Genomic DNA, 26239 nt, shown 5'->3' with positions numbered 1-26239 from the left:
AGCTACTGAAGCCCGCATGCCTACAGCCTGTGCTCCGCAACAAGAGAAGCCACCGCAATGAGAAGCCTGCGCGCCACAATGAAAGAATAGCCCCCGCTCGCCACAACTAGAGAAAGCCTGCGCACAGCAACAAAGACCCAAAGCAGCCAAAAATTAATTAAATAATTAATTTTTAAAAAAAAGTCATCATGCACAAAGCCAACATGCTTACTAAATTTCTTTTTCCCTAATTGGAATTATAGACTCCCTTGAACCAATCAAGCATTCTACTACAACACAGGCTAAAAATGAAACATATAAATGGATCTAGCTGAATGCAGGCTAGAAAGAACTGACATTATAAATTCTGAAGGCCCCCTTTGTGTTTTCCAAATTGTCCAATACTGAGAATAGTTTTTTTTTTTTTTTTTCAATAATATGTTTGCAACAGAGCCTTTAAGGAATCTGCATATTTGAGTTGGAAGGAAAGAGTCATTCCCCATATTCCTCAAAAGAAAAGGTGACAATACAGGAATATCTTGTTGTCTTGTCTTATTTGCTGGCTTTTTCTTTCTCTTGCAAAAGAAGTCTTCATTTAATTTCAAGGAAGAAGGGAATGAAGCAACCACAGGCATTTATAACAAAGAGACAGATGGCTGAACTGGTCACCTGTCTGCAGAAATTATTCATGGAGAGGAAAAAAAGCAGCAGAGAACAAATAATTCTTATGTGTATGTATGTGTTTTCTAATAACCTCAAACTACGCTTTCGTTTTAAAAGATGAATCTCAATCAGAGTAGTAAAAAAAAAAATGGAGAAAAGGACAGAATTGTTACTACTATCCTCACTGGAGATGGATGATATGAAATACTCCCATTTGATCATGATAGATGATCCCTGTTCTCTACTCTGGAAAACGAATAGCCTCCCTCACAAGCACCTCCCTATAGCCTCCCTGAGGAAAAGGAGGGCTCTCTCCTGTCCAAACCTGACAACTGGATTTAACGGTGCATGGAAGTAAGGTGTCCCTGGGTTGTAGCGTCACGTTGACTCAGAAGTGGTAAATGAATTCAACTTGGTCCTTGCACTTTCAGTAAAGACAACCAAAAAAAGAATCTCTTCTTTCTCAATATTCCTTTGGCTATGTTTTCAATCCAGATCTGCATGTGAAATTACCACTTCTTTTTTCTGGAATCTATTTTTTCTGGCATTGTGGCTCTCAAAACCAATATCACTAAGAATGGTACCATTTCAGATATTGATGCTTTTCCCCTCAGTCTTATGAAGAACCAGCGTGAACCAATACTTGATAAGCACTTGAAACATTCATACTTAATAAGTATTTTAACATGTATAGAGAAGACTGCTTTCCCAGGAATAAGCGGGGAGGGCTAATGAAGGAACAGAAGAGACCCTAACAAGATAGGACCATAATCGGTTAGGTACTCAAATCTCTTTCTAGCAAACATCATTCTCATACCACCTAATTTAAAGACCAATAGGAAAATTTTCAGATTCAATGCAAACATCAGAATCTAAACCCCCGGAGTCTCCTTTTTTGCATCATTTTTTGGGGGACAAAGAAGCCTGAACTCGTAAACTCACAGTAATTGTGATTTTTTTTTTTTTTAAGAGTGAATCTATAATTCTTAAGTTGGGTGGTAGGTGCATGAGCATTTATTTTGTTATTTTTATACTTTACATATATTAACATATTATAAATTTTATTCGCATGTGTTCAACAATTAAGAAAAACATGACAATTATTTAAAGAAGAAATGAAAAGGTAAATTACAATCTTCAGCAATTATGGTAAAAAGCTAACACTTTAAAATAAGGATGGTGGGGTACAAGGGTGTTGAATATTTTCTGCATTTTCTATATGCTTGAAATTTTTCATAATTTTAAAATTAAACTGGACTTTAAAAAAAAATCACATGCTGCTGCTTTTCACCTAATTTAGTTTTTGGTGACAAGGTATAACAGTGTTGTTTCTTAGGAATGATTTTCTAATTTCTCAAAGGGAGACAGTTTCCACCTTAAGTCCCCCAAATATTGAATAACCCTTTCTTCTGTGGATATCTAAACAATTTACAAAACAGTGGTAGGGTTTATTTCTCAAAAGGTAAAATAAAATCACAAAGAATATTAGTAACCTTGGGTTGTCCTGCTTCAGCAACTTGACAGCCTAAATTTCTAAGCCAAAGAACCAGAAAATCATAGGATTAAGAAAGAGGCAAATAGTAGCTGACCTTGCACCCATCTCCTCAGGGGTGGTATATGACCATGATTTATCAGTTTCTCCCACCTAATCCTATCAACACAATTGCTTTGTTTTCTGTTAAAAAAAAAAAAAAAAGTCTTCTTTTTGAGATATAATCTCAGGCATGTAACATGGCTGAATTTCACCCAACAGCACACTTTGAGGATTCTCTTCAACAGTAACAGTTGACAGAAAAGACAATCAGCTGGGAACAATAAGTGAAGCAAGGATGTAGTCAAGAAATGAATGGTGCTCCATGTTTCAATGTGCATGGTCTGAACAAAATTGTTAGAATACATGTATGCATTACAGATGCCTTGATAACTCACACCAAATGGTGCCAAAAGAAAAAAAAAGAAAAGAAAACCTAATATATTTGATGTACCTCATGCCTTTGCTGCATAAATGTTTTTGACCAGAATTCTGTAAGATTAAAAAAAAATGTATCGAAAGATTTTCCTGTTGCAGGGGAGGTTTCTCGACCCTCTAAATGTTCAGAATGTGTCCTCTTTAAGAAGGAAAAATTGCACACATTTCACACTGAGGCAGGAAATACGTTTTGAATGCTTCAAGCATCTCAGTTTAGCAACAGGGAGCTTGGGGAGGATTCTGAGGGCTGAAGAGTCAGAACCCCCTGGTATTTCTATCAGCGAGAAACCTGGAGCCTGGGCACAGGGGCAGAACTCAGATGACCACAATTCTGCCTACATCAGAGGAACAATGAACTTGGAATGAACTTGTTCCTAGACATACACAACCAAGGGTATTAAAAGTATAATTTAATCAGAGAGGCCATATGAGTTCATTCCATTAGAAATCATACAATAAATATGATCTAACAATTTTTAAACCAATGTATGTCTGAAATACTACGCACTGAGTAATAGAGAAAGAGGTTTTAATATGACAAGTGAATTCATCTTAACTTAAAAAAAATTTTAGTTGGAAATAACAAAAACAAAGTGAAAGCTAAAAGGAATAATAATCAAAGCTTATAAGATTACAAACAAAGTAGATTTCCTAAATCCTTGCCACCTTACCAATTCTTTGAATATTACAGTTGGTTGTTCTGCCTCCACGTGGCTTGTACTCTGTTTTCAGTTGAGGCTAATGCTAAACTTCTCACTGCTAACACTAGCTCATGCCACCTTGCCATATACCCCAGCTATTACAAGAGCCTCCTAATGGCTATCTTGCTTTCATTAGTTCTTCCAAAAAATATTCATTGAATCCCCCCTATGTATCAGACTCCGCTCGAAGGCCAGATTATTTCAATGATAAACAAATGGATGTGGTATCTTATGTATATGGGCCTTACTACTTTCTTTCAACTCACTCCCCACACTCTGCCAGGGGGCTCTTTCTAAGACACACTTTGCCCATATCACATATTTGCCCAAAAACTTCCACTGGTCCGCTTCCTCCAAAATCTTCTGCTCCTAGGAGCCCAGGATCAGACCTCATCCAGGCCATCTCTCACACACCCTTCACCCTCCCTCTACTCGAATTAAACTTTCTACTCCCCAAACGATCCCTGACCTTTCCCACCCCCTGCCCTTGCTCACCTTGTTCTTTCTATGTAACATTGAGCCTGAGCAGAACTGAGCCTATATTCTAATAAAAAATAAAGGAATACACTGGACTCTGTAAAAGAAAGGGTACATCTAGATACACTAGTTAGGGACGCCACTTGGAATGGGTTTAGTTTATAGTGAAGGTTAGAAAAAGAATAGAGGAAATACTTAAATATGAAGTCATCTACAAGAACAAAATTATTTTCTTGCAAGGGACAGGGAGTAACTCATCACACATATTAAGTTGCTTTTACTCTTTATCTTTAGGATAATAATTAACAAATACTTGTGTGAGGGCTTCCCTGGTGGCGCAGTGGTTGAGAGTCCGCCTGCCGATGCAGGGGACACGGGTTCGTGCCCCGGTCCGGGAAGATCCCACATGCCGTGGAGTGGCTGGGCCCGTGAGCCATGGCCGCTGAGCCTGCGTGTCCAGAGCCTGTGCTCCGCAACGGGAGAGGCCACAACAGTGAGAGGCCCGCGTACCGCAAAAAAAAAAAAAAATACTTGTGTGATAGGCACTATAATGGAGAAATATTTAGTGAAAGGAAAAAAATGAGAAAACCTCTCTTTTTCAATGGCTGACACTACGTTAAGCACTGTACAAGGAAAGATAATCACACAGTCCAGATTCAAAATAAAAAAAAAAAATACACTGGTAAGCATGTTGTATGAACATGGAAATTCTACACAAATATTCATTCAGTACAAGGCCCCATTCAACATATATAGATGAATAAAGTAAGGAGGGTGGGCCAAATAGATAAGGTGAGTTTAGGACACATTTGGAGAAGAGAGTTTTCCCACTGGCTTAGGTTTATGAAAGCGAGTCCTAGAAGACCTGAAATGGAAAATTATGTATGAAGAAAAATCCTGGAAAGTCTTAACTGCCAAACCACGGAGATTTAAAGTGTTTAAACAAGCAACAAAGTTTAGGAAGGAAGACTTACAAATAGCTCCTACTAGGTGAATGCTAACTAGAAAAGTAGAGAAGAGGATATCACTGGAGAGAAGACAGAATGGTCAGAATTTAGGGTCAAAGCTTGGATGGCCACAAAAAGAAACACATTGAGGGTATTGCTAAGAGTAAGAGGATATGGTTTTTGCAGTGAAACCAACTGCCAAGTACCTGACTTTCCCTAAGTCATAAGGTAGCAGCCAAGAGGCCAAGCAGAGGAATTTACTTGAGGTTTGGGTAGTGTGGCCAGGTCACAAGGCAAGGGCTCTAGAGTACTGGTGGGAATGTCATTTATATTATTGACTTGGAACTCCAGACGGTGTACAAAGGCAAGTGAAACCTTTGACACTATGGAGAGTAGAAGGTAGAGTCAGGAGGCCAAGGTCGGAGAGAGGTGAAAATATAGGAAGTGGTAACAGCAAAAGAAATTCTCTTTGCTAGGTAGCCAGGCTTCTGAGGAAGTCAGGTTATTGGGAAAATCATAACACGAAAATTGAAGTCACCAAGGTTAATTGCAAAGGATGCAGTGAGATGGAGGCTATGACCAAGGAACTCAGTTCAGGTTGTTCTTCACATCCTGAAGGTCAGGAGATGCTGATGATGAGGATGGGAAAAAATGGCATTAAAGGCATATGGAACTTAAAAGAAGAGATATCATGGAACAACGACTGTGAACTGTGCTCTAGTTCCAGGAATAAAAGGATGGAAGAAATTAGTCTCCACCTAAGGAGACTTCAAGGGATGTTGTATCAATGCAGTATATCCAGACTTTAGTTAAGGCACAGATGTTGAAACTGTAAGAGAACTGGTTCACATTAGGTAAATACATATGAAACAATGGTGTGCCCGTGTGGAGGCAATTACTTAATCATCTGTGGTCTACTACTTACTTGGCGTCGCATATTTGCCATTAGAAATAAACACTATTTATATAAACACATTTCTACAATGCAAAGGCTGAGAAATACATCACATTTTCCTCTAATAGACTGAATATAAAGGGAAGAATCACTCCCATGAGAGTACACTTTAAAAAGAATTTAAACCTCCATCATCTAAATATGCTAACCAAATTCTTAAAACCCTTTGAACATGTGGGTTTTAAGAACCACGTTCTCGGGAACAACTAGACTCTGGAAGTCCAAGTTCTCTACGTAATTATTCTCATTAGTGCCAGTTATTAAGAAGACTGAAATTTATCTTTCAGATTCCCTCTCCACCAATCTTCCCCCCAGACACTAAGCAGTCACACTTATCGTACTTCCTTTCCTCAAATACTACCAGCTTCATAGGTTCCAAAGAACTAACGGCATTCTGCTCGTTGGAGCTGATTATCACCATCACCGTGATTAAGATTTTGGTCTAATCGCCTAGCGTTCACAGCTGAGTCCATTATGGAGGACCCCTGGGTAACTGGATAAATATAATGTTACTGAGACACGACTTCTTGTTCAGTTAAACTCCACTGGAGATCAATATGCAGCCATCTTCCCACGGCAGGCAATAATTAGCACATTAGGCCACTCAGATAATAAATCAGTACTCTACAGTTCTCTGTTTTTGTTTTTTTTTCTGGTCAAGAATGAATAGGGAATAAGAGGTTGGCTATGGGTCTTCTACTACCTGGGCCTCACGTTCAGAGTTAAAGCAGATCAGTGTCAAACTTGGCCTGGCCTGATCTTAGAGCCTGAGGCTCAAAGAGTTTTGAACTGGGGAGAGATAACTAAAGGCATCTACTGTAAATAGTCCATCACGAACACTAAATTACGTTATACTTTACTACTGCAGATGAGAGGATTTTAAAATGAGTTAATTATCTACAAAGTTAAGATTACATATTGATATTCTGATAATGACAGAGGCTGCAAAGATTGTGATTTTCTTCCCTCAGTTCTGTGAATGACAAGAACCGAAGATTCCCCCTGGCTAGTAATTCTTCCATATACCAGGAAAAAACCAAAAGTAGGACCTGAGATTCCTGAAGGTTCCAGAATCCTTCACAGTGCTCTTAGAAGCCTGTATAAGTATTGCCTTAAAAAGTCCTGATATTTATAGGAAAGGTAGTAGGCCCTCTGAAACTTATTTTTAGTTGAATTACACAGACCCAAAATCAGGGACATGTTAAAATTTAAAATTAGAAGAGACAGAACATCACTGCTATTTGAATAATCTAATCCTAGTAACCCTTCTACCCACCCACTCAACACAGCTACCATCTACTCTAGAGGAAACTATAGTCACCACCACAGGCAAATTGATTCTATAGGGAATAGGATGAATACATGACAGAAGTGGTCCTTAATCTACTCAAAATTCTACTTGTTTTATTCATTGATGACATTTTGCTTTTAAGGAAGGTTCATGTTTTTAATTTAAGCTGCTACCTTGAACTTTACAAAAACTATTCTGTTAAGTCCAACACTCTGCTTTATATCTATTATTTCTAACCCTATTAACAAAACTGGGACTTTTGCAAGGTACATATAGTGAGGTTGTGTTGCATTAATTGCCAAAGGCCACCCATTTAGGAAGGAAAGGAGCAGGACTTGAACCCACTACTCACTCTCAAGTCCATATTAATTTCTTTTATGTGCCGAGTCATGATGTCTCTCAGTTCTGAATATAAATGTAGTGGGATTTTGGAGAAGTGATCAATATAGACTAAAGTGGTCAGAGAAAACACAAAGGAACAGGGGAGACTTGGGCTGGACCCTAAAAATTGTACGGGATTTGAAAAGCCATGTCAAGAGGAGGGAAGTTTCTCAGAAGGGAGGAATGAGAGTGGCAAGGGCATAATGACCATAGAATAGGCTAGTGACAGTGAGGACACTGGCCTTATTAGAGGGCACGGTAAGCCATGAATCTTAAAGAAAAACTAGTTCAAGAGACAGATTTTAAAAAGTCGATTACTGAAGACCTTGAAAACCAAGTGTGGGGTTTTAACTACATCAAGAGGGGGCCGTAGAAGGTTCACGAGCAGAGGAGCGATTAGACAAAACCGGTGTCCTGCGAAGATAAGTCAGGAATGGGTACACAGGATAGATTTCAGAAATAAAAGCAAGGAGGCCTACGATGGGGAGCTCAAAGCCTGCCAAAGGAAGCAGCAGAGAATCATCTTTAACACACTCTATGTTACCCAGGTGATTTTCACTACCATGGCTTCAAAAGAACTTCAACGTAACACTCCTCCCTGCCTTGCTCTATGTCTGATGAATCTGCCACCAAAACATTCCACGTGACAAGTAACGCAGCTTTAGGAAATATAGCCACAATCAAATATTGCCTAGGAAACCAAATGTAACTAAATGCAAAATGTTACCCCATACTGGGAAATAGCTGTGAGATTTGGTTATAGCTGTGTTTATTGTTCATTAAACTTTATATAATAAGACAATATGCTAAATTAATTCAAATGCAAATTAAATAAGTTAGATGTTGGAAAGACATGTGGTGTGTTGGGACTGGAATAAAGCCTCTACCAACGCTGAGAGTTTGTTTGGCTAAACTTACTTGTTTCAATACATTCTTTTCCATTTGTTCCATTCTCACGATTTTTCATGAGTCAGGGACACACAGGTACGTGCGAAGATGTGTGTGTTGAACTGCAGGCCCTTTGCCAAAGGTCCCCCAGTGCCAGGTCACGGGTGTGAGCTTTAACTAGATGATACACTTGAGCACCGGTATGAAGGAGCTATCTGGGAGTTCCAGGCAGGGAGAGGAGAAAGAAAGATTACTCCTAAGGAAAAATAAATCCCAGACGATGTCTCCCTGCCCAAATCCTTTTTCAGAGATAAAATTATACCCCAAATATTGAGTATTCAGTTCAGATAAAGGGGCTTCCTGCTAAATATCCTCGACAGTAGACAGATACCTGATCTGCGGCTCCCTGACACACAGAAACAAAGGTATTTGGATAGAAAAATTATTTCAGAACAATTGGGAAAAAATCCTAAAGGAAATTTGTATTTATTTGTAATATGTATATATGTACAGGTACTTATTTTTATTTATATAAACACGAATTTGGTGTTACTCATATAAAGATATCTGGGTAAAACTGCAGTTTTACAGTTAGTTGAGGGCTGATTACAAAAAACATCCAGTGAACTGACTAGGAAATAAGGCCCAGAGTCAGATGCTGTTGTTTCCTATCAATGCTCCTGAAAGTGGCTGAAAAGAGTCTACTAGGTTTGGATGAATTCTCCCACGTAGATATAAAAATTTTGAAATCCAGGGTGTACAACAATCAAGAAACCTTTGTGTTTTACATTTTTCGGTGTATACAGTGCATCTAAGTTCTTCAATCATGTATTATGTACTAATTTAGGTCAACATAAAACTCAGCAAACATTGATGAATGATATTAAAGCAGAAGAGTTCTTCTGTCTCACTAGACCTCTAGAGTACTAGAGTGTTTCTAGAAATCTCATCATGTGACGTAAACCACAACATCTCTCTGGAAGCAAATGCCATGGAAGAAAACTGGAACCCAAGAGGCTCCTTCCCTACACACATTTTAAGGGCTCTTTCCCTCACACTACAATCCACTGCAAAACCATTCCACTTATATGTAGATGCATCTATGTATAACTGCTCAGAAACTGCAAGGCTTTCTGTGAGAAGGGATAAGGGCAAGAGAGAAAAGAAATAAAAACATCTTGACATTTCCATTTTTCATCCAAAGAAGAAAACTGCATATTGGGAGGCTCATTAGAATTCCTGAATGCCTAAATTCCTTCTGGCAAGAAAACACCTAGCCCTGGTAGAAATGCTATTCATCTCATGAAAAGAACACTAGAACCTCTGCACAACTCACACTCTGAAAATATGCAAGGCTCAGTCGTTCACTCAACAAATACAGTTTGAGCATCTATTATGTGCTTGACACCATGCATAGCCTGAAACAAGGTCATATTAAATAATTGGTAAAATCATGCTTGTTTTTTCTTGTACTTTTATGCATTTTCCAGATTGTCAACAGTGAGCCTGTATACCCTTAATTATCAAAAAAACCTCAGTTAAAATTAAAAAGCATCAACAATGCAAGGTCCCTCCTTTTTTTCTTTTTGTAGATATGCGTCAAAAATAAGCACACGAAAGCATCTAAAGATCAAAATGAGGACAGTCAACAGCCAAAACACTCCCCGGCATAGAAACACCTCCACTTTCCTGAAGAATCCAATGTTTTTGTTTGAAAACACTTCTTAATTTCACTTGGCCAAGAGACATGGACCAGGCGGCAAAGATCCACAGGACAAAGGTAGGTGAGAAAACAAACTATAATTCTAGGTAAAGAAAATAAGAACTGCTAGCTGCAAGAGCCAAGCCATCCCTGCACCCACCGAGCTTAATCGAGTGTTAGCAGAGGGACTGGAGGAAAAAGCAATAGGAACCTTATAAATGAAACTCAGATGAAACACTGGATGGAGACACATTTGCGGGTATTTAGCGTGGTGCAGCTTCTTTCGCTATAGAAGGCTGTTTGACTACAGAAAGTCTATAACTGGAGTCGAAGGATACCCCCCCCACACACCAAAAAATTAATTAATTAATTTTAAAACCAGGTTCTAGAATATTCTAGGCTACCAGGGCTGTTCCAGAGCTAATGCAAAGCGTTAACTCATCTCTAGAGGTTGTGGTTTAAATCACAGCACACTAGGTGTCATGTCATCAAGTCTACCTTTCCCTTCCCCCAATGTCAAAGTGTAAAGGTGAAGTCAAGTAAAAAGAAACAGGTTGACACCCACTCCCAACCTCAATAGAGTAATAGTGATTGGATCTGAAACAACTGACCTGAAACAAACAAGAAAAGGACAACAAATGTGAAACAATGGCTTGTAAGACACTGGACATCAGGCAAAGGACAGCGATTCCTGAAAGGGAGAAGACAAACACGGTGAGCTGCAAGATTGCCCTCGCTTATGGCCTTGGAGGACGTCTGCACCACGGCACAGGGAAGGAACCCCAGATGCAGCCCGGCAGACTCCTTCAGATGAGTCAATGGAGCCGAGAGTCAAGAGAGAGCAAGACAGCCAGAATGCACAGAGACATGGATGCATCTTAAACACACTCCACGGAGCTAGAGAAAACAGAAATAAAAGACCCCATACGGGGCAATCCCATTTATACATGTTCAACAACAGACAAAACTCATGTATGCTGATACAAATCCAAGTAGTAAGGCTTCCCTGGTGGCGCAGTGGTTGAGAGTCCGCCTGCCGATGCAGGGAACACGGGTTCGTGCCCCGGTCCGGAAGATCCCACATACCGTGGAGCAGCTGGGCCCGTGAGCCATGGCCGCTGAGCCTACGCGTCTGGAGCCTGTGCTCCACAGTGGGAGAGGCCGCAACAGTGAGAGGCCCGCGCACAGCAAAAAAAAAAAAAAAAAAAAAAATCCAAGTAGTAGTGACCTCACAGAGAAGGAATGACTAAAAGAGACTCGAGGGATCACTCTGGGAAGATGAAACTGTCCTTTATCTTAACTGGGGTGTTGGTTACATGGCTATAAACATTTATCATAATGCACTTAAGGTCTGTGCATTTTGCTAAATGTAAATTTTACCTCAATCAAAAAATGCCCCCCCCGAAAAAATGGTGACAGAAAAAAAGAAGGGAAGGGAACCAAATTATATTTATTAGCTCTACCTTACAAGAGAAGATAAAGTCATTTGCATCTCTTTTGCCTTTACATGGAAATGCTAATAAATGGAAATGAAAATAAATGTAGGAAATTATGTCTATATTAAAAATATATTAAAATTGTACCTGTATGTGACTAACAAGGTAATATAAAATTATCCTCTGTGAACCAATAGGCTCTCAGTGGATTACTACCATCACCATCAATAAGTAACTAGCCAAGCACACCAGAAATAAATGGGCCATAATTAAACATAAGCAATAAAAATAGTCTACGAGGGACTCCCCTGGTGGCGCAGTGGCTAAGAATCCACCTGCCAATGCAGGGGACGTGGGTTCAAGCCCTGGTCCAGCAAGATCCCACACGTCGCGGGGCAACTGAGCCCACGTGCCACAACTACTGAGCCTGTGCTCTAGAGCCCGTGAGCCACAACTACTGAGTCCTTGTGCCACAACTACTGAAGCCCACCTGCCTAGAGCCTGTGCTCCACAACAAGAGAAGCCACCGCAATGAGAAGCCTGTGCATCGCAACAAAGAGTAGCCCCCGCTCGCCACAACTAGAGAAAGCCCGCGTGCAGCAACGAAGACCCAATGCAGCCAAAACTAAATAAATAATAAATAAATTTATTAAAGAAAAAAAAATGGTCTACAAATACAGCATGCTGAAGATGGCTGAAATGAAATTAGCGAGGCCAAAGATTGCAACAACTCAAAACAATCCCTGACAAGCTCCAGGTCCCAGAAGTGCAGAGACCATTTCTCCTTGAACCGTAAGTCCAAGTATCAACTGGAACTCGTAGAAATGAATACTTTACCTGTGAGTCCCAGCTCGTTTCATGCAGGGTTGTGTAAAACAAAAGCTGCAAGCAGTCCTGGCTCTTGCTGAATCTATATGACACTGTGTGTGTATTAATATCAGCAGTACCGCAGATTTTAGGTACAAAATAGCCCCGTCTTGATATCAGGGGCATTTATAAGCAAGCGTGATTCCCATGGGCAACAAGCTAGCCACAACCTGCATCTATGAAACTGTTCTGAAGAGTATCAATACCTTCATCCTCATTCTAAGAAGACTCTGGGTTTAATTGCCATCCCCTGGCCTTCTTTTAGACACACTGAATATCTGTGGGCCCAGGAATGAAACACAGATGCAAAGAAATAACTTGGAGCATTCCTTTTGATGCTGCCCAGTCGTGAATGCTTCTTTTGTACCTGTCTCACCTTCTGGATCTTGCCGACCATGGTACCAGGCTGCTCCTCCCAACCTCCCTGACTCCTCTGGACTCAGCCTCTGCCTGCCTAGACCTACCAAACCTGCAAAATGGCACCTGCTTGATGGGACTTCTGATCTTACTACCTGAGGAGGTCAATCCTAATGTTGCCCCCTGCCCCCATAACAATGTAAACACTAGAATATACGGGGTAAGTGTTGCCATAAAAGTAGTAAATTTCTGGGGCTAATGTTAATCCCTAAGTGTTCAGATGAGTGCTTATTAAGAACATTCCTTGAGGCATTCAGGAGACCTTGGCAGTCAAGAGCCCAGACTATGTGGTCAAACGTAAATCTGAGTCTTTGTCTCCCCACCTAACAGTTTTGTGACCCCGAGCAAATCACTTGACTTCTCCATGTCTCAGTTTCCTCATCTGTGAAACAGGGATCATAAGAATATCTTACTTTCTCGGGTTGTATAAATGACAAAATGACACAACAAATTTAGCACGGTGACTGGTACACAGTTAAGTGGTTAAAAAATAAAAAGTAATGGTATGAGAGAGATATTCAAGGTAAAAAAGGATTTGTAATTGAACAGAGCATAATATTGTTAACAAAAATTATCTAAAACTTAAGAAAAAGCCTAGGAAAGACACGTGTCCTTTGAATGTCATATAGGGATATTGTTTAACATATCCACACAAGAAATACTTAATTCTATGGGAAAATGTACCTTTGTTTGACATAGGTATTTACTATTAATTAAGGTGCAGAGTCTATGAGATGATACATTAACCTGTAGATTTTTGTTCAGTAAAGACACAATGTTCAGTAGAAAAGATAACATCAAAAGTTAAGAGCTCTTTACCCTGTGACACATTCACCAGGTTATTTAAACTAAATTTGTATTTTAATATTCTTTTTAATGCCTATAAATATCAGTTCTTCAAATAATCTTTTGCGATCTTATTGTTTACACTTCAACCATATTGTTGTTCCCCCCGTTAAGGAGTTAAATACATTTGGCACACATTCTATTCTATTCATTCTCATTTATATGAGTTATGTTTTAACTTTATGAAAATTACATTTGTATGAGTCATGTTTTAACTTTCTGAAAACTATATTAAAGAGTAGCTAATGGTTCTATAGGGGCTATTACATGTCATGTCCTGAACGTCACAATTATGAATTTGACTTACCCTTACAACACTCTTATGAGATGGAACATATAAATATTTACATTTTAGAGACATCGAGGTGTTAATTAATTACTAGCACCAGGTAACACAGCTATTAAACAACGGAGTCAGGATTTCAACGGAAGCCATCCACTCTACATCAACTGTCTCATCCACTATGCTTTATGACATATATTGAAATTGCAATAAAGTAAGAAAAAAAGATGGGAAATCAGAAGATGGCCAACTGAGTACGCAAATATAAATATTTGGGGCTATGGGGGGATATTCTGATTCTAAATCTATAATATCTAAAGATGTTCTTACTAAATGGTCCCATCTGAGTGTTAAGACAGAAACAACTGAAGTGTTCAGAATTCCAGAATGTGATAAAATAAACAACCCAGAACACAGAGCTTCTCTTTTCCAAGCCTATATTCTTATGTATCAATAATTTGGTTGTCTGAAAAGATTTGCCCACCTGAAATTTTAAGCCCTCTAGTCTAGTAATTAGTGCAGATGTTCACTGTGATTATTTCTAATAACGACTAAGTAGTAGCAAATCTAATAATAACGTGAGCTTTCATGTCAAACAAACCTGGATTCAAGTTCTGACTCAGCTACTTCCTAACTGTGTGACCTCAGTTTTCCCACTGTTAAAATCAGGACAATAGTAGTATGGTATTTCTTAGGGACTTTGGGATGATTAAAGGGACAACATTTTTATAAAGGTCATAGCAGAACGTTAGGATTTGACAAATATCGAGGGATTTGACAAATATCAAATACTATTTGATTTGACAAATATCAAATAGTATTAGTTATAATAAAAACTGTTACTACTCCTATTTATGAAGTACTGATCACACTCCTTGTGCTGAAACAAAGGAGGCTAATTCAATTCCACAGTATTAGAGTTAGAATTGGCATTTAAAGCAGTTTGATTCTAAAGCTAGTTAACCTAATGACTATACTATGAAGTCTTTTATAATGTAATAAGTTATATACATTACAAATCAACCTTTTAAAAATATGGTTTATTGTAATTAGACTTCCAAGATAAACGTCTACCAATGGTTCAATGAAATAAGATTTGGGTCCTACTAGGTCTACATCTAGTATCCGGCAAGAGATTCAACACAGGGGATTCTTCCGCAGTGAACTGGGCACCATCATGTGCATTCTACTGAAGAAAATTAGAAAATCTAATGTTTTTTACACTTTGAAAATGCATATCATGCAATGAGAGCACAAATTTTCACCTGAGTGTAATTTTAACCATGCAAATGCTTAGAATAAAGACTGGGAAGAAATCTGGTAATCACAAGAGCATTTTCTAAATAGGTAGGGGTGGAGCTGAATCCACACAATAGCGAAATACCGTATTCTGACTCGGTGCCAGAATAGGCAGGAACTGAAGAACAGATTCCCTGAGGGAAAAAGTGACCTGCTCCTTAGAATGGGAGCCCTAAGATCTGTGGCAGGAGGGACAGCCAGCTGGAGACCCCAAGGAGAATTAGTCACTCACTCATTCACTCAACACGCGTTGACTGCTGCAGGCTCTGTGCCGTCTCACGGGGAGAGGGAAAGGAGCCAGCTCCTGTCTCAGAGAGACAGGAGAGAGCTGTGGGGTGAGACAGCTCACCCCATGCGGACACCCACTCTTCAGAACTAAGCTCTAAAGGGCTTGACCACCAAAAGGAAGGAATGCTTTCCTCCAGGTCCCTCGGAGCCCATTGAAGAAGGGCCATCGAGGCCCCACCCCTGACTCAGGCGGCTTCCAGAACCTCCCCTGGCTCAAGGAGGGTTGCTGGACAGGTAAAGCCTGAAAACTGAGGTAGGAAGTAAACACATTACCAAAAACATGAATATACTGTAGTCTCGTATCCTGGGAAATTATCACTATAAATATAACAACGTAGGCTCATAACATAATGCCAGGGTACCTATAGGGACCCAAGAGACAGAATCAGCATACACACACGTCTGTCCCCTCCCTACACAGTCCCACCCCACTCCCAACCAAGGGAGGGGTCTTTGAAAGCTCCCCTGATCTCTGACAGAGACAAATGTTGGCACACGGGTTTATTCACAGGTACAACACCTGGGCAAGAGTATGCCCATGCGATTTGCAAAAAAAGCCTGGGGGGGAAAAGAAAACAACTGGGAGGAAATAGCCAAAATGTTAACAGTGGCTATAGTATATTTCTCTCTCCTTGCTGGAACGCCACGTTTCCTTTCCAGCCCTAGTTCATACCATATTTGCTTAGGAAGTATTTACAAACTTCTCAAGTCTCATTTGTCAATGAAAACTTTTCTAAAAGCAGTAGCTCTTCTTAATGGAGCCTCAACCCCAGGGAGAGTTGATCTCACTCCACTTTATGCCCTCTCTGTATACTGTTCATATTTCTATTAAAGCACGTTCATATGTGTCTTCCCCCATTAGACTGTAATGTCTTTAAGAACAGGATGTATCCTATTCATGATCATATCTGCAAATAAGAAATGTTTGGTGAGTGAATGAATGAGTAAATGATAAAGTATGTTCTAAGCAGAAAATAGATGTCTTAATAGTGAACTTCTCAAATATGGCCTAGTTGCTGGACAGGTAAAGCATGAAAACAGAGGTAGGAAGTAAACACATTACCAAACACATGAATATGTTGTAGTCTGACATCCAGGGAAATTATTGCTATAAATATAACAACATAGGCTCATAACATAATGCCACGGTACCTATATGGACCCAAGAGACAGAATTACCATACACACACGTCTGTCCCCTTGTCTGTGCACTAAGTAATGTGCATATTGCTTATTTTTTTCTGAAGCCTGAATGGGAAATGTGTTTTTAACAGATTTAATCAATATACCAACCTACATTAAAAAAATAAATAAACCCACACAATAAATAAAAAGCAAAAGGCCAGTGAATAGCCAACAGTGCAGCTTAACAGCCATTCCAGCATAAAACTGTCTGAAAAGGCACTTCACACGCCACTGTCTGCACACTCCACAGTGGCTTGCTATTGATTTGCTGCAAGCAAAGAACATCTATTATCACATGCCAGTATGAACCAAGCAATTTCTCCAACAAGTAGCCCACAGTGTACATCGAGCAATGTAGTGTGGGCACCTGGCTGCTGAAGGTGGGCTGAGAACCCACATTTATTCCCATCTTTTCACCCCACAAAGCCATTATAAGCATCCAATCTATAAATCCAAGAACTTGATGTGTGGACTCACATGCCACAGTCTGTCCCACATTCACTTCTCCAGGGCACAGAAGCAATAACGAGATTCCAAAATTATACTACTCAAAACAGTTGTCATGAACACGCCTAAAGGTGATAGCTGTGAAGTGTTTAAAATCGCTATTTTCAAAAAGTCCTCCCAAATGATAACTTTTTCGCATATGTGTGGGAATGTGCGAGTGGGCTGGTTTTGCTGAGACCTTGTGTGGAGTTGTGAAGAAGAGAGGAACTCAACAATAGGTTGCCAGTGGGGTTGGCATTGCCATTCAATACAGGAAACGGATCCTGGATTCACCTGATGGTATAAGGTCTACAACATACTGAAATTGCTCAGACTCTCTGTCCTGATTTAAAATACCAATAAGAACTCAATATCCAAAAGGAATCGCCTTACAAGGACCCTTAAAAGGTTTCCTTCCTTTTGTTGCTCTTAAAATGTAACCCCTACAACATGTCACTAAGTGGTATGCAGGTGGTGCTCACCCTCGGGGAAATCAGCCTCCCTCTGCTTTGAAGTTTTCAGAACTGAGGATATTCTTTGGAGAACGTTACTTGTGTGTCCTTTCATGGATCTTACTGGACCCTACATGAACTCAAAATTGCTTCTGGGATGACTTTGCCCATTGTAGTTTCAAACCAGCCTGAAACATCACCTAATGAAACTCCCTATGATTTTACCATTACATGAAAAGGTGGAAAGTCATGTCTTAAAACTAGATAAGACAATTAATAAATCAATTATACCTGAGTTTCCAATCAGATGATTTTTGTTTTCTATCCAATACAAGGAAATCGCTCTCATACAAGGTAACCAGCTACAGAGAATACACGTCATATTTTCACAACCACTTATATCAGTTTTACAGCTATCTTTGTAAGAATGAACAAGAAATTTACCCCACTGGCTCCATCAACCCACCATGCTTTCACAAAGAATGACGGAATAAAGTTAAAACCATGCAGGCTTGGTCTATTCATACTAAACAAGACACAATTTTTAAATGTAAACTCTTCTCATGGAGGCCGCATCTATGTGACAGCACCTCGAAATTGTCAAACAAATGCCAAACCTAGCAAACAGGCAAGAACAAAACAAAGGTTATAAGTGATAGAACCAATTCTAGAAGAAGTGGGCACGACTCTAAAATGCAGACATTTCTTTAGAAACTTGCAAGTCACGTCCAGATATAATTAACTTTTCTACATATGATGAACTGAGCACTTTATTTTGAAAAATACCATAGTCTAGCCATTTCCCTTTTGAACAAGTTTCAATTCTTGGATATGCAATAATAAATACAGATGTTTTCATTTCTATTAATTGAGGATCAAGCTGCTGTCCTGAGAAACTGCTCAAGGAAAATGAAAGTATTCAAACATTTTCCCCCGCAAAAACAACTTTAGCCATTAGATTGAATTTCTAACCAATTCACATGGTCTTATGACAGTATTCTAAGGAATATAATTTATTTTAGACGTATGCAACATTCTACAAAACATGCTATTCCCAAGAATTGGGTAAAGGCCAGATTTCCTTGATGTCACTCCACTTACAATGCATGGCCCATTTCTGTTATTTAGGTCAAAGGCAGGCCACCTGTGACATGCATGTTACCAAAGCAACTATTAACCATCTTTGTGCTCTCTCATAGAAGATGCAATCTCTGCTTTTCTCTATATTCCTTCTCTTTCATCCTTCTTCATCTTCTATTCACTTATTTTACCCTTTCTTCTTTCTTTGCAATTTTCCCCACGGCTTTTGCCCATGATAAGCATGAACCTTTTTCAAATCTGCTGGTGACACTGAGGGTTAATACTCAACTCCTGATGCAAGCAAAGCTACCATGATTTGCTAACAAAGGTAGGCACACAGAGTATTAGATAGGTAACATCATCTTGAAGTTGTTTGTGGAGTAGCAAATTACAACTCTAAGGATCCAGGTTGATACAGAAAATAATAACCTATGACGTAAAGAATTGAGACAGATTTTGTTAGGTGGTACAAACTGGCTCTGATGCTAGTTCCCAAAGTGAAGTTACCCCAAATACTTTAATACAGAGACATTCGTTGTAACAATTTTAAGCAACCTACCATTTTGAAATATTTGGTTGGGTTTCATTAAAAGTTTACATCTGAACTTCATAGTTACATCACGTATATCTGAATTCCATATATTCCCCACATTCTGCTATTAAAATGTACTTGCTCACATATCCATGTAGCCATCCAGTCACAGAAGCCCTGGTCCACTCTCCAAGAGGAGAATAGGCAAGTAGATTATTTTAATGATTTGGGCTCAGAAGTCTTTTACAATCAAAAATTCAACTGCATTGCTTATAGAATAAAGTTCAAAATACATTACCCTAAACCTGGATGTCTTAGAAACATTTTTGAAGGATGAGAAGCTATTGCCACAAAAGAACGCTGACCTTTCCCAATCCTGGTTCTGGTACTTCATCACACACTGACAAATTGTTCAGGTCAGATAATGCAATAATCCTCATCCCAGACTGAGGCACAATCTTTTCTTGACAAAATCAGAAACAATCACAGAAAACTGGAAAGAATCCTGGTTGATTTTTAGCAGAAAACAATGCCTAGCCTGGGTGGCAGAAAGGAACTTTTCAGTGAGCAAAAAATGCATACATACCTTCTGAAGATTGTGCCTATTCACCGCAGTTAGCGTAACTTACCTTTCTGTCTTTCCTTTGTGCAGCCTCTTCCTGACCGTGGTTTACTGGGAGTGGTATGTATGTGTGATATGGAATAAACTTGTGAGGATAAAGAAGCATTATGCCACCACTTAGGAAATAAGCCTCCCATGCAGACAAATTGGAGGGAAAAGAAAGAGCATATAGAACAATTCCTCAGGGACTCTGGATGAATCCAATCACTGCCTGTTTCAGAGTGGAACAGTATTTCCAAATCATAAATATGGAAACAGGACTTTCAATAAAAATAATACCAAATAATTGGAAAGAGCCATCTAATGCCAAAGCCTTCCGCACACAGTGTGTCCTTTGCATTATAAATCCAGAGGCAAATGCTTACGCCTAGATCAATGAGGTTCAAAGAATTTTCTCTCTACATTTCCAGATTCCGCACTTGTTTCTCCTTAGTGTATCTTAAGAGACTGACAGGGTACATAAAGAAAAAAGGCCTATAAAAAAATGGAAAACAGGACAGGAGACAACTACACACATGAAAAAAGTTGAGAAATAAGGAATCAAGGAAAACCAAATAGACATAACAGAGATAGCATTGTAATTGGCGACTGCTCCCACTTGTACAAACTGTAATGTAACTTTAGTACTTGCTCAGATAACATTACGCATCTTTTTTATAAAACCAACTGATGACAACTATGAGTTCAGGTTATAAAATAAACTCCTACCATGAAGGCTGCATTTAGAAAATGAGAAGGTCAGCAGGACCCACTAAGTCAGGGCTTTTCAACAAATCACTTTGCAATCGGTATTCAGAGATTTCAAGTGTTTGCTCATTTCTAAAGGTGGCCATGTTAGGAGGACGTGGAGACACAGGCTATAGATTCCCACAGAACTGAACTCTCTCCACCGTCAGTGCTAGAATCACCTTCATGAAATCAGTCTTCTCCTAGAATTAAAACAGCTGATGTACCCGAAGCATCACTAGTGGACAAAAATAACAACTGGCTCTCTTCCAATATGAAGCAAATACACAGATACATACATATAAACATACTCACAAAATAGAAATATATATATATAAACAGAATGACTATGTATATATAAACTAAACAGATATCAATAAATTTAGCCAGAGGGAATCTCTGCCTACATTTGAAAGACCCTTGAGAATGCATTAAACATTTCTAGTTGGAAAAAATAATAAACTCTCTTAATGTCTTCATCATTTGGAAGGCCTAAGAAATTCTCTAAACTCAGACTTTTTGAAAAAATAGCTACATTCCTTAATGTCCTCCAAGTTCTAGGCAATGTAAGTGGGAGAGTCTCAAAATTGTTATCCAGATGATTTAATTAATGGAAAACTGAACTCCTTAGAACAAAAATATTGTCATAATTGTTTTGCTTGTCAAAGGTCATCTAATCTAAAGAAAACAGGGAGTAAGTAAATGGAAAAACATCTAGTATTGTTGAACAAGAAATGTTGCTTTGCCATTAGACCATTAGTCCTTTATTTTCCTAGTTTCTGGATGGGAAATTGCTTATGAATCTTTCAGAAGAGCCATCCTTTTACGTAATGTCCTTATGGTTTCTCCAAACCTCTGAACTCTTTGAAAATATCCCAAGCATGAAAAGGTTGTACTCACGATCATTGCACTGGTTTCCAGAATAGGAGGTCATGGAACAGTCGCAGGTGAAGCCTTCCCACTGCTGCATACAGACCCCCTGGTTGGCGCATGAATCCTCCTGGCAGGTGGTACTTGGTCCTAGTAATTCATAAGAAGAGCAGGAAAGAAGAAAAAAGGAGAGAGAGAAAAACGTGTTAAAATTAATCAAATTCAAAGCGATCACTTGAATTTACTATTCTCATGCCCCAAAACATTCAAAGACACAACCGCCAAAAATGTCAACTCTATACCATGCAAGAAGAATTCACTACATAAGACAACAGAAATACACACTTAGCCACAAACTATCAACAGTTACACACAGAAGGGAGAGGGCTGAACACACTGTTCTCTTTTTGGCAGACTTTGCGAAAGAGCTTCATCTCTACCATTCAAGTAGGAAGATATCTCACTCGGAGCATGGTCTTTCTAAAGGAACAATGCTGAAGCAGAAAAATGCATTCCCATGATGCTTGTGAATTAAGGCACAAAAGTTCTTACAGTCACTTCGTGACACTAGAAAGATGTGTGACGATAACGAGGAGGAGGAGGGTAAAGCGGCCAGCACGTATTGTTGTTTTGTAGGCGATAAGCACTGGGTGATAAGCACTTTGTCTAGCGTATCTCATGAAGCTCGCCAGTGACCCTAAAATGTAAGGAATTATGATTACCTCTGTACCACAGATTTTAAAAACTAAGCTCACAGAACTAAACTAATTTACCCAAGGTCACACATTGGATAATTAAAGGACCCTGATGTCCAACTTCGGTAAACTAACACTGAGACTAACTACCTCAGGGGTTCTTAAAGCATAGTTTCAGACCAGATCACCGGGGAAGTTGTTAGGAGTGCAAATTATTGGGTCACCCTATACCTACTGAATTAGAAACAACTCTGGGGGGAGGTAGAAATCTGTGTTTGCACAAGCTTCTAGGATTTTATGATGCAGACTAACGTTTGAGAACCAGTGCGCTGCACCACACTGCTGCTATAGGTTTACAGAAGAATGCATTCAAACAGAGTGTGCACATGCCAGAGGGTGTATTTGAGGTACAGGAAGAAAATATTAGAAATTATGTTCATTTTCTTTAAGTATACCTACCTTGGGGACATTCTCAACACCTTCTGCAGATATGAGTGAGCAACTGAAAAAGTTTGGTGATCTCTGCCTTACAGACTGCCATCTTTCCTAGGTCATCCTGGGACCTCTCTTTCACCATTCTCTTTTTCACTTCTATCCTCTGCCTTTATCTTGGCATTAAAGATAAACCTACACCTTTGGAATTATCTAAACTAACAGGAAATATCTTAGTATTCAGGATAACTCCATGAATTTCCCAGACAGCCTCAGCAAAGGAGGTGGGCCCTTTGACTCATCAAATGTAATAGTCAGGATCTGATGCAAAAAAGCACTTGACACAGTAAAAATATATCCATTGCAGTAAGTGCATATTCCACAATTTCCAGGCTAAGCCTCACACAGGCACAGAATACTGAACTATAAGCCTTTCGGGTCCTAAGGATGCATATTCAAAAGAGATGCATGACTACAAAGGGGTTGTCTTCTGGGTGGCAAGACATTTTGTATTTATTCATGAAGGGTAGAAGCAGTACAGACCATCACTCCTAATACAAAGCTGTTAGGATATGACATTAGAAACTTAAAGACAATCACTAACACTGGGGGAGCAGCATAGCTGCTGGGTTTCTGCAGCTGCTATACGCCATGTGGTTCCCCCACGTGGAGATGAAAGGAGGTTCACGGTCATGTTCTCAGTGGGTCTTAAACTTGAGCATTGTGTAGTACAAGGCTCATTAACAATGGCAAATCACGACAGCTTCTTTCAAAGGACAAAAGCTTCTGAGAAGTCCATGGGGCTCCCTGACCAAACAGCTCTCACCAGACAATGGGCTAGTAATTCAATTGTGCTCAAGAATCAGAAACACATGGAAAGCTTTCCCTTGAAAGGCCGCAGAACAGCAAAAACTTTGGGAAAACACTAATTCCTTGCATGTTCACTGAATCTGAAGACAAAAGTTTTCCCATGTCTTTCTCTTCCTCTTTAGCCAAATTTTAACCATTTCCTGAGGACCAGCTAAAATGCCTCCTGGATATCAAACATTCCCCAGTAACTTCAGACAACAATTCTCCCACTTCCTAGTGGCCACGGCACGTATTATCCGCATCACTAACGTTTATATATGATAATATTTAACACTTTACTACACATGGCAGTGTACTCTGCTTACATAATCCTCTAATTCTTTCACATTTTTTTACTATTTGTCCCAAAAAGAGTGAATGCTGCCTACAGTTAGAAAGCATGTACTATGCTTTGGTTATGTCCCTGCTGTACCAAGCACGTACTATGCTTTGGTTACGTCCTACGCTGTGCCAGATGCAGAGAAAGTGTTTCAGTAAATGTGGAGCTGATCTGAATTGCAGCCCTCGGATTTGCCATTATCTCATACTTCTAAAACCTGGGCATGGGAGAATGGTTCTTTGCAAAGCAAGCAATCAGTCCCGTTTGTCGGAATCCCATACAGAGGGAATTACAGGCCATCTCCAAAGTCCACGGGATTTGTTTCCCACGCATTAAGGGGCGAATGCCATTCAGAATCGGATAACCCTCAAAGACTTGACTACACGGTAATCGTCTAAGAACAAGGGCAGTTTCAGGGTTTCAGTGAAGACCAGGAGAACCTGCAATGACTTCTCATCCATCTGAGCCAGAAATCCTACTTCCTTTCTAGGGTGAGATCCCAGGGCCCCTGCCTCCTCCTCCAGACTCATTTCCTACCACTCACCTCCAGCACACCACGCTCCAGCCATCCCTTCCTCCTTCCAATTCCTCTCTAACACAATGGTGCTCACAGCGTGGGCCTGAGTCAGAGTCAACAGCACCTGCATCCCCTGGGAGCTTGTGAGAAATGCATGTTTTCAGGCTCCACCCAGACCTACTGGCTGGAGGCGGGGCTCAGGAACCTGAGCTGTGACAAGCCCTCTGCGTGGTTCTGAAGCTGCTCCGTGCCAGGACCCCTGCTCTGACACTTCAAGACCATCCCTACCTTCAAGGTCCTTTGCTCTTGGCCAACCCATAGCCTGAAATGTCCTTCCTGCAGATTTTCAAATGACTGGTTCCTTTTTACTTTAAGTTTCAGCTCAAAATGATCTTTCTTCAGACTATCCTATTTAAGGAAGTCCCCATCAGCATTTCATTTACTCTCCAGCCTATTTCCCACTTTATTTAACTCACAACGGTTACATGAACTGTAACTAAGTTATTTATTAAATTCTTTATTGTCTATCTCATCCTTCTGGAATATGAGTTCCTTGAGGGCAGAAGCCTTGTCTGTTTTGATCACCTTTTATAGCTCTAGTTTCTGATAAAGTATTTGGTGTAAAGTAGGGGCTCAGAAAATATTATTGAATGAAAGAAAGAACAAGACACTACCATATATAAAATAGATAACTAATAAGGACCTACTGTATAGCACAGGGAACTCTACTCAGTACTTTGTAATGGCCTATATGGGAAAAGAATCTAAGAAAGAGTGGATATATGTATATGTATAACTGATTCACTTTGCTGTACACATGAAACTAACACAACATTGTAAATCAACTATACTCTGATAAAATTTTTTTAAAAAAATAAAATTCAAAAGATGTTGGAAGAAATTAAAAAAATAAAATAAAAACGTACTTCTACTTAATAGATGAAATTAAAAAAAAAAAACAAGAGAATAAAAAAGATCAAGAAATAAAGTCATTCTTTTGTGACTTAAAGCCATGTGGTTTTCCTAACTAATTTATCCATAGAATTTACAAGTATCAACTTAAATAAGCAATTTTCTACTTGGAACCAAACATTTTGGGGGTAGTGGTGGTATTTAATTGACCACATTTCCTCTTCTGATTTAACTATTAGACTCATTTAATCTCAGCAGATGTTGGGACAAAGGCTCTTGGGTCCCCAATGCCCAGGGACAGTATGCAATAACTGTGTTGAATGAATACAAGTTTGGACTAGACTCTAAAACACTTTCTAAATGGCAATATAAGCTCCTTTTCTTATTTCAAACTATTTAAGGACATCCCTTCCTGAATACACTATATCTTATATCTGTATCTATTTCTCATATTCTCATACTGTCTTCAAAATTGAGAGAGAGAGAGAGAGAGAGAGAAAAGGGAAGGGAAGGGAAGGGAAGAGAAGAGAAGGGAAGGGAAGGAGGGAAGGAGGGAGGGAGAGAGAGAGAGAAGGAAGGAAGGGAGAAGAAAAGAAAGGAAGAAAAAAGAAAAGGTAAAGAAACATACCAAAATGCTCTGGAAAAAAGGAAAAAGAAAAACTTCAAACAATGTTTCCGACTGCACATCCATTGATATAATTTGATCTTATACGAATCAGACCAAGGATATAACAATAACAAAACAAGGGACTTACCTAGCACTTATCATGTGCCAGACAATGTACTAAGCGTGTTTCAGATACTAGTTTATTTAGTCTTCATAAACACATGAGGAAGCAATTATAAGTATTAAAGAATCAGAGAAACAGGAACGATTTTCTCATGGAAGACATCCAGAACTTCAAAAACAAAAGAATTTTTTGACTGACGATCAAGTTGGAAGGCAAGGATTTCAGAAAAGTAAAGTAAGTCACAGAACCGTCAGGTGATTTCTCTGCAAGGTCCCACGGGTAACAAGTAGCAGGGTGAGGTCTCAAACCCAACCCACGCGTGCTAACTCTACAACTGATGCACCTAACCTCTATGGATGTGGATAAACCAGAGGGTGTGTGTGTGTGTGTGTGTGTGTGTGTGTGTGTGTGTGTGTGTGTG

General features: G+C 39.5%; 1 protein-coding gene across 18 annotated transcripts in view; it reads right to left on the bottom strand.

Annotated features, from left to right (window-relative positions):
- NRXN3 (neurexin 3) overlaps positions 1–26239 on the bottom strand; it is a 1686346-nt gene that overhangs the window by 847155 nt on the left and 812952 nt on the right. For all 18 annotated transcript variants that reach the window (XR_003435587.1, XR_003435591.1, XR_003435588.1 and 15 more), the window contains one exon: positions 21373–21492. Coding sequence is in view for 14 of the 18 variants with exons in the window: in XM_027120199.1 (XP_026976000.1) it covers positions 21373–21492 (120 nt within the window). In the remaining 4 variants the exon portion in view is untranslated. The remainder of the gene's footprint in view (positions 1–21372; positions 21493–26239) is intronic.

This window comes from Aethalodelphis obliquidens, unplaced genomic scaffold (assembly GCF_003676395.1).
Source record: "Aethalodelphis obliquidens isolate GAN/ISIS:26980383/991018 unplaced genomic scaffold, ASM367639v1 scaffold21, whole genome shotgun sequence".
NCBI lineage: Eukaryota > Metazoa > Chordata > Mammalia > Artiodactyla > Delphinidae > Aethalodelphis > Aethalodelphis obliquidens.
This window is presented reverse-complemented; position numbering and strand designations above follow the sequence as displayed.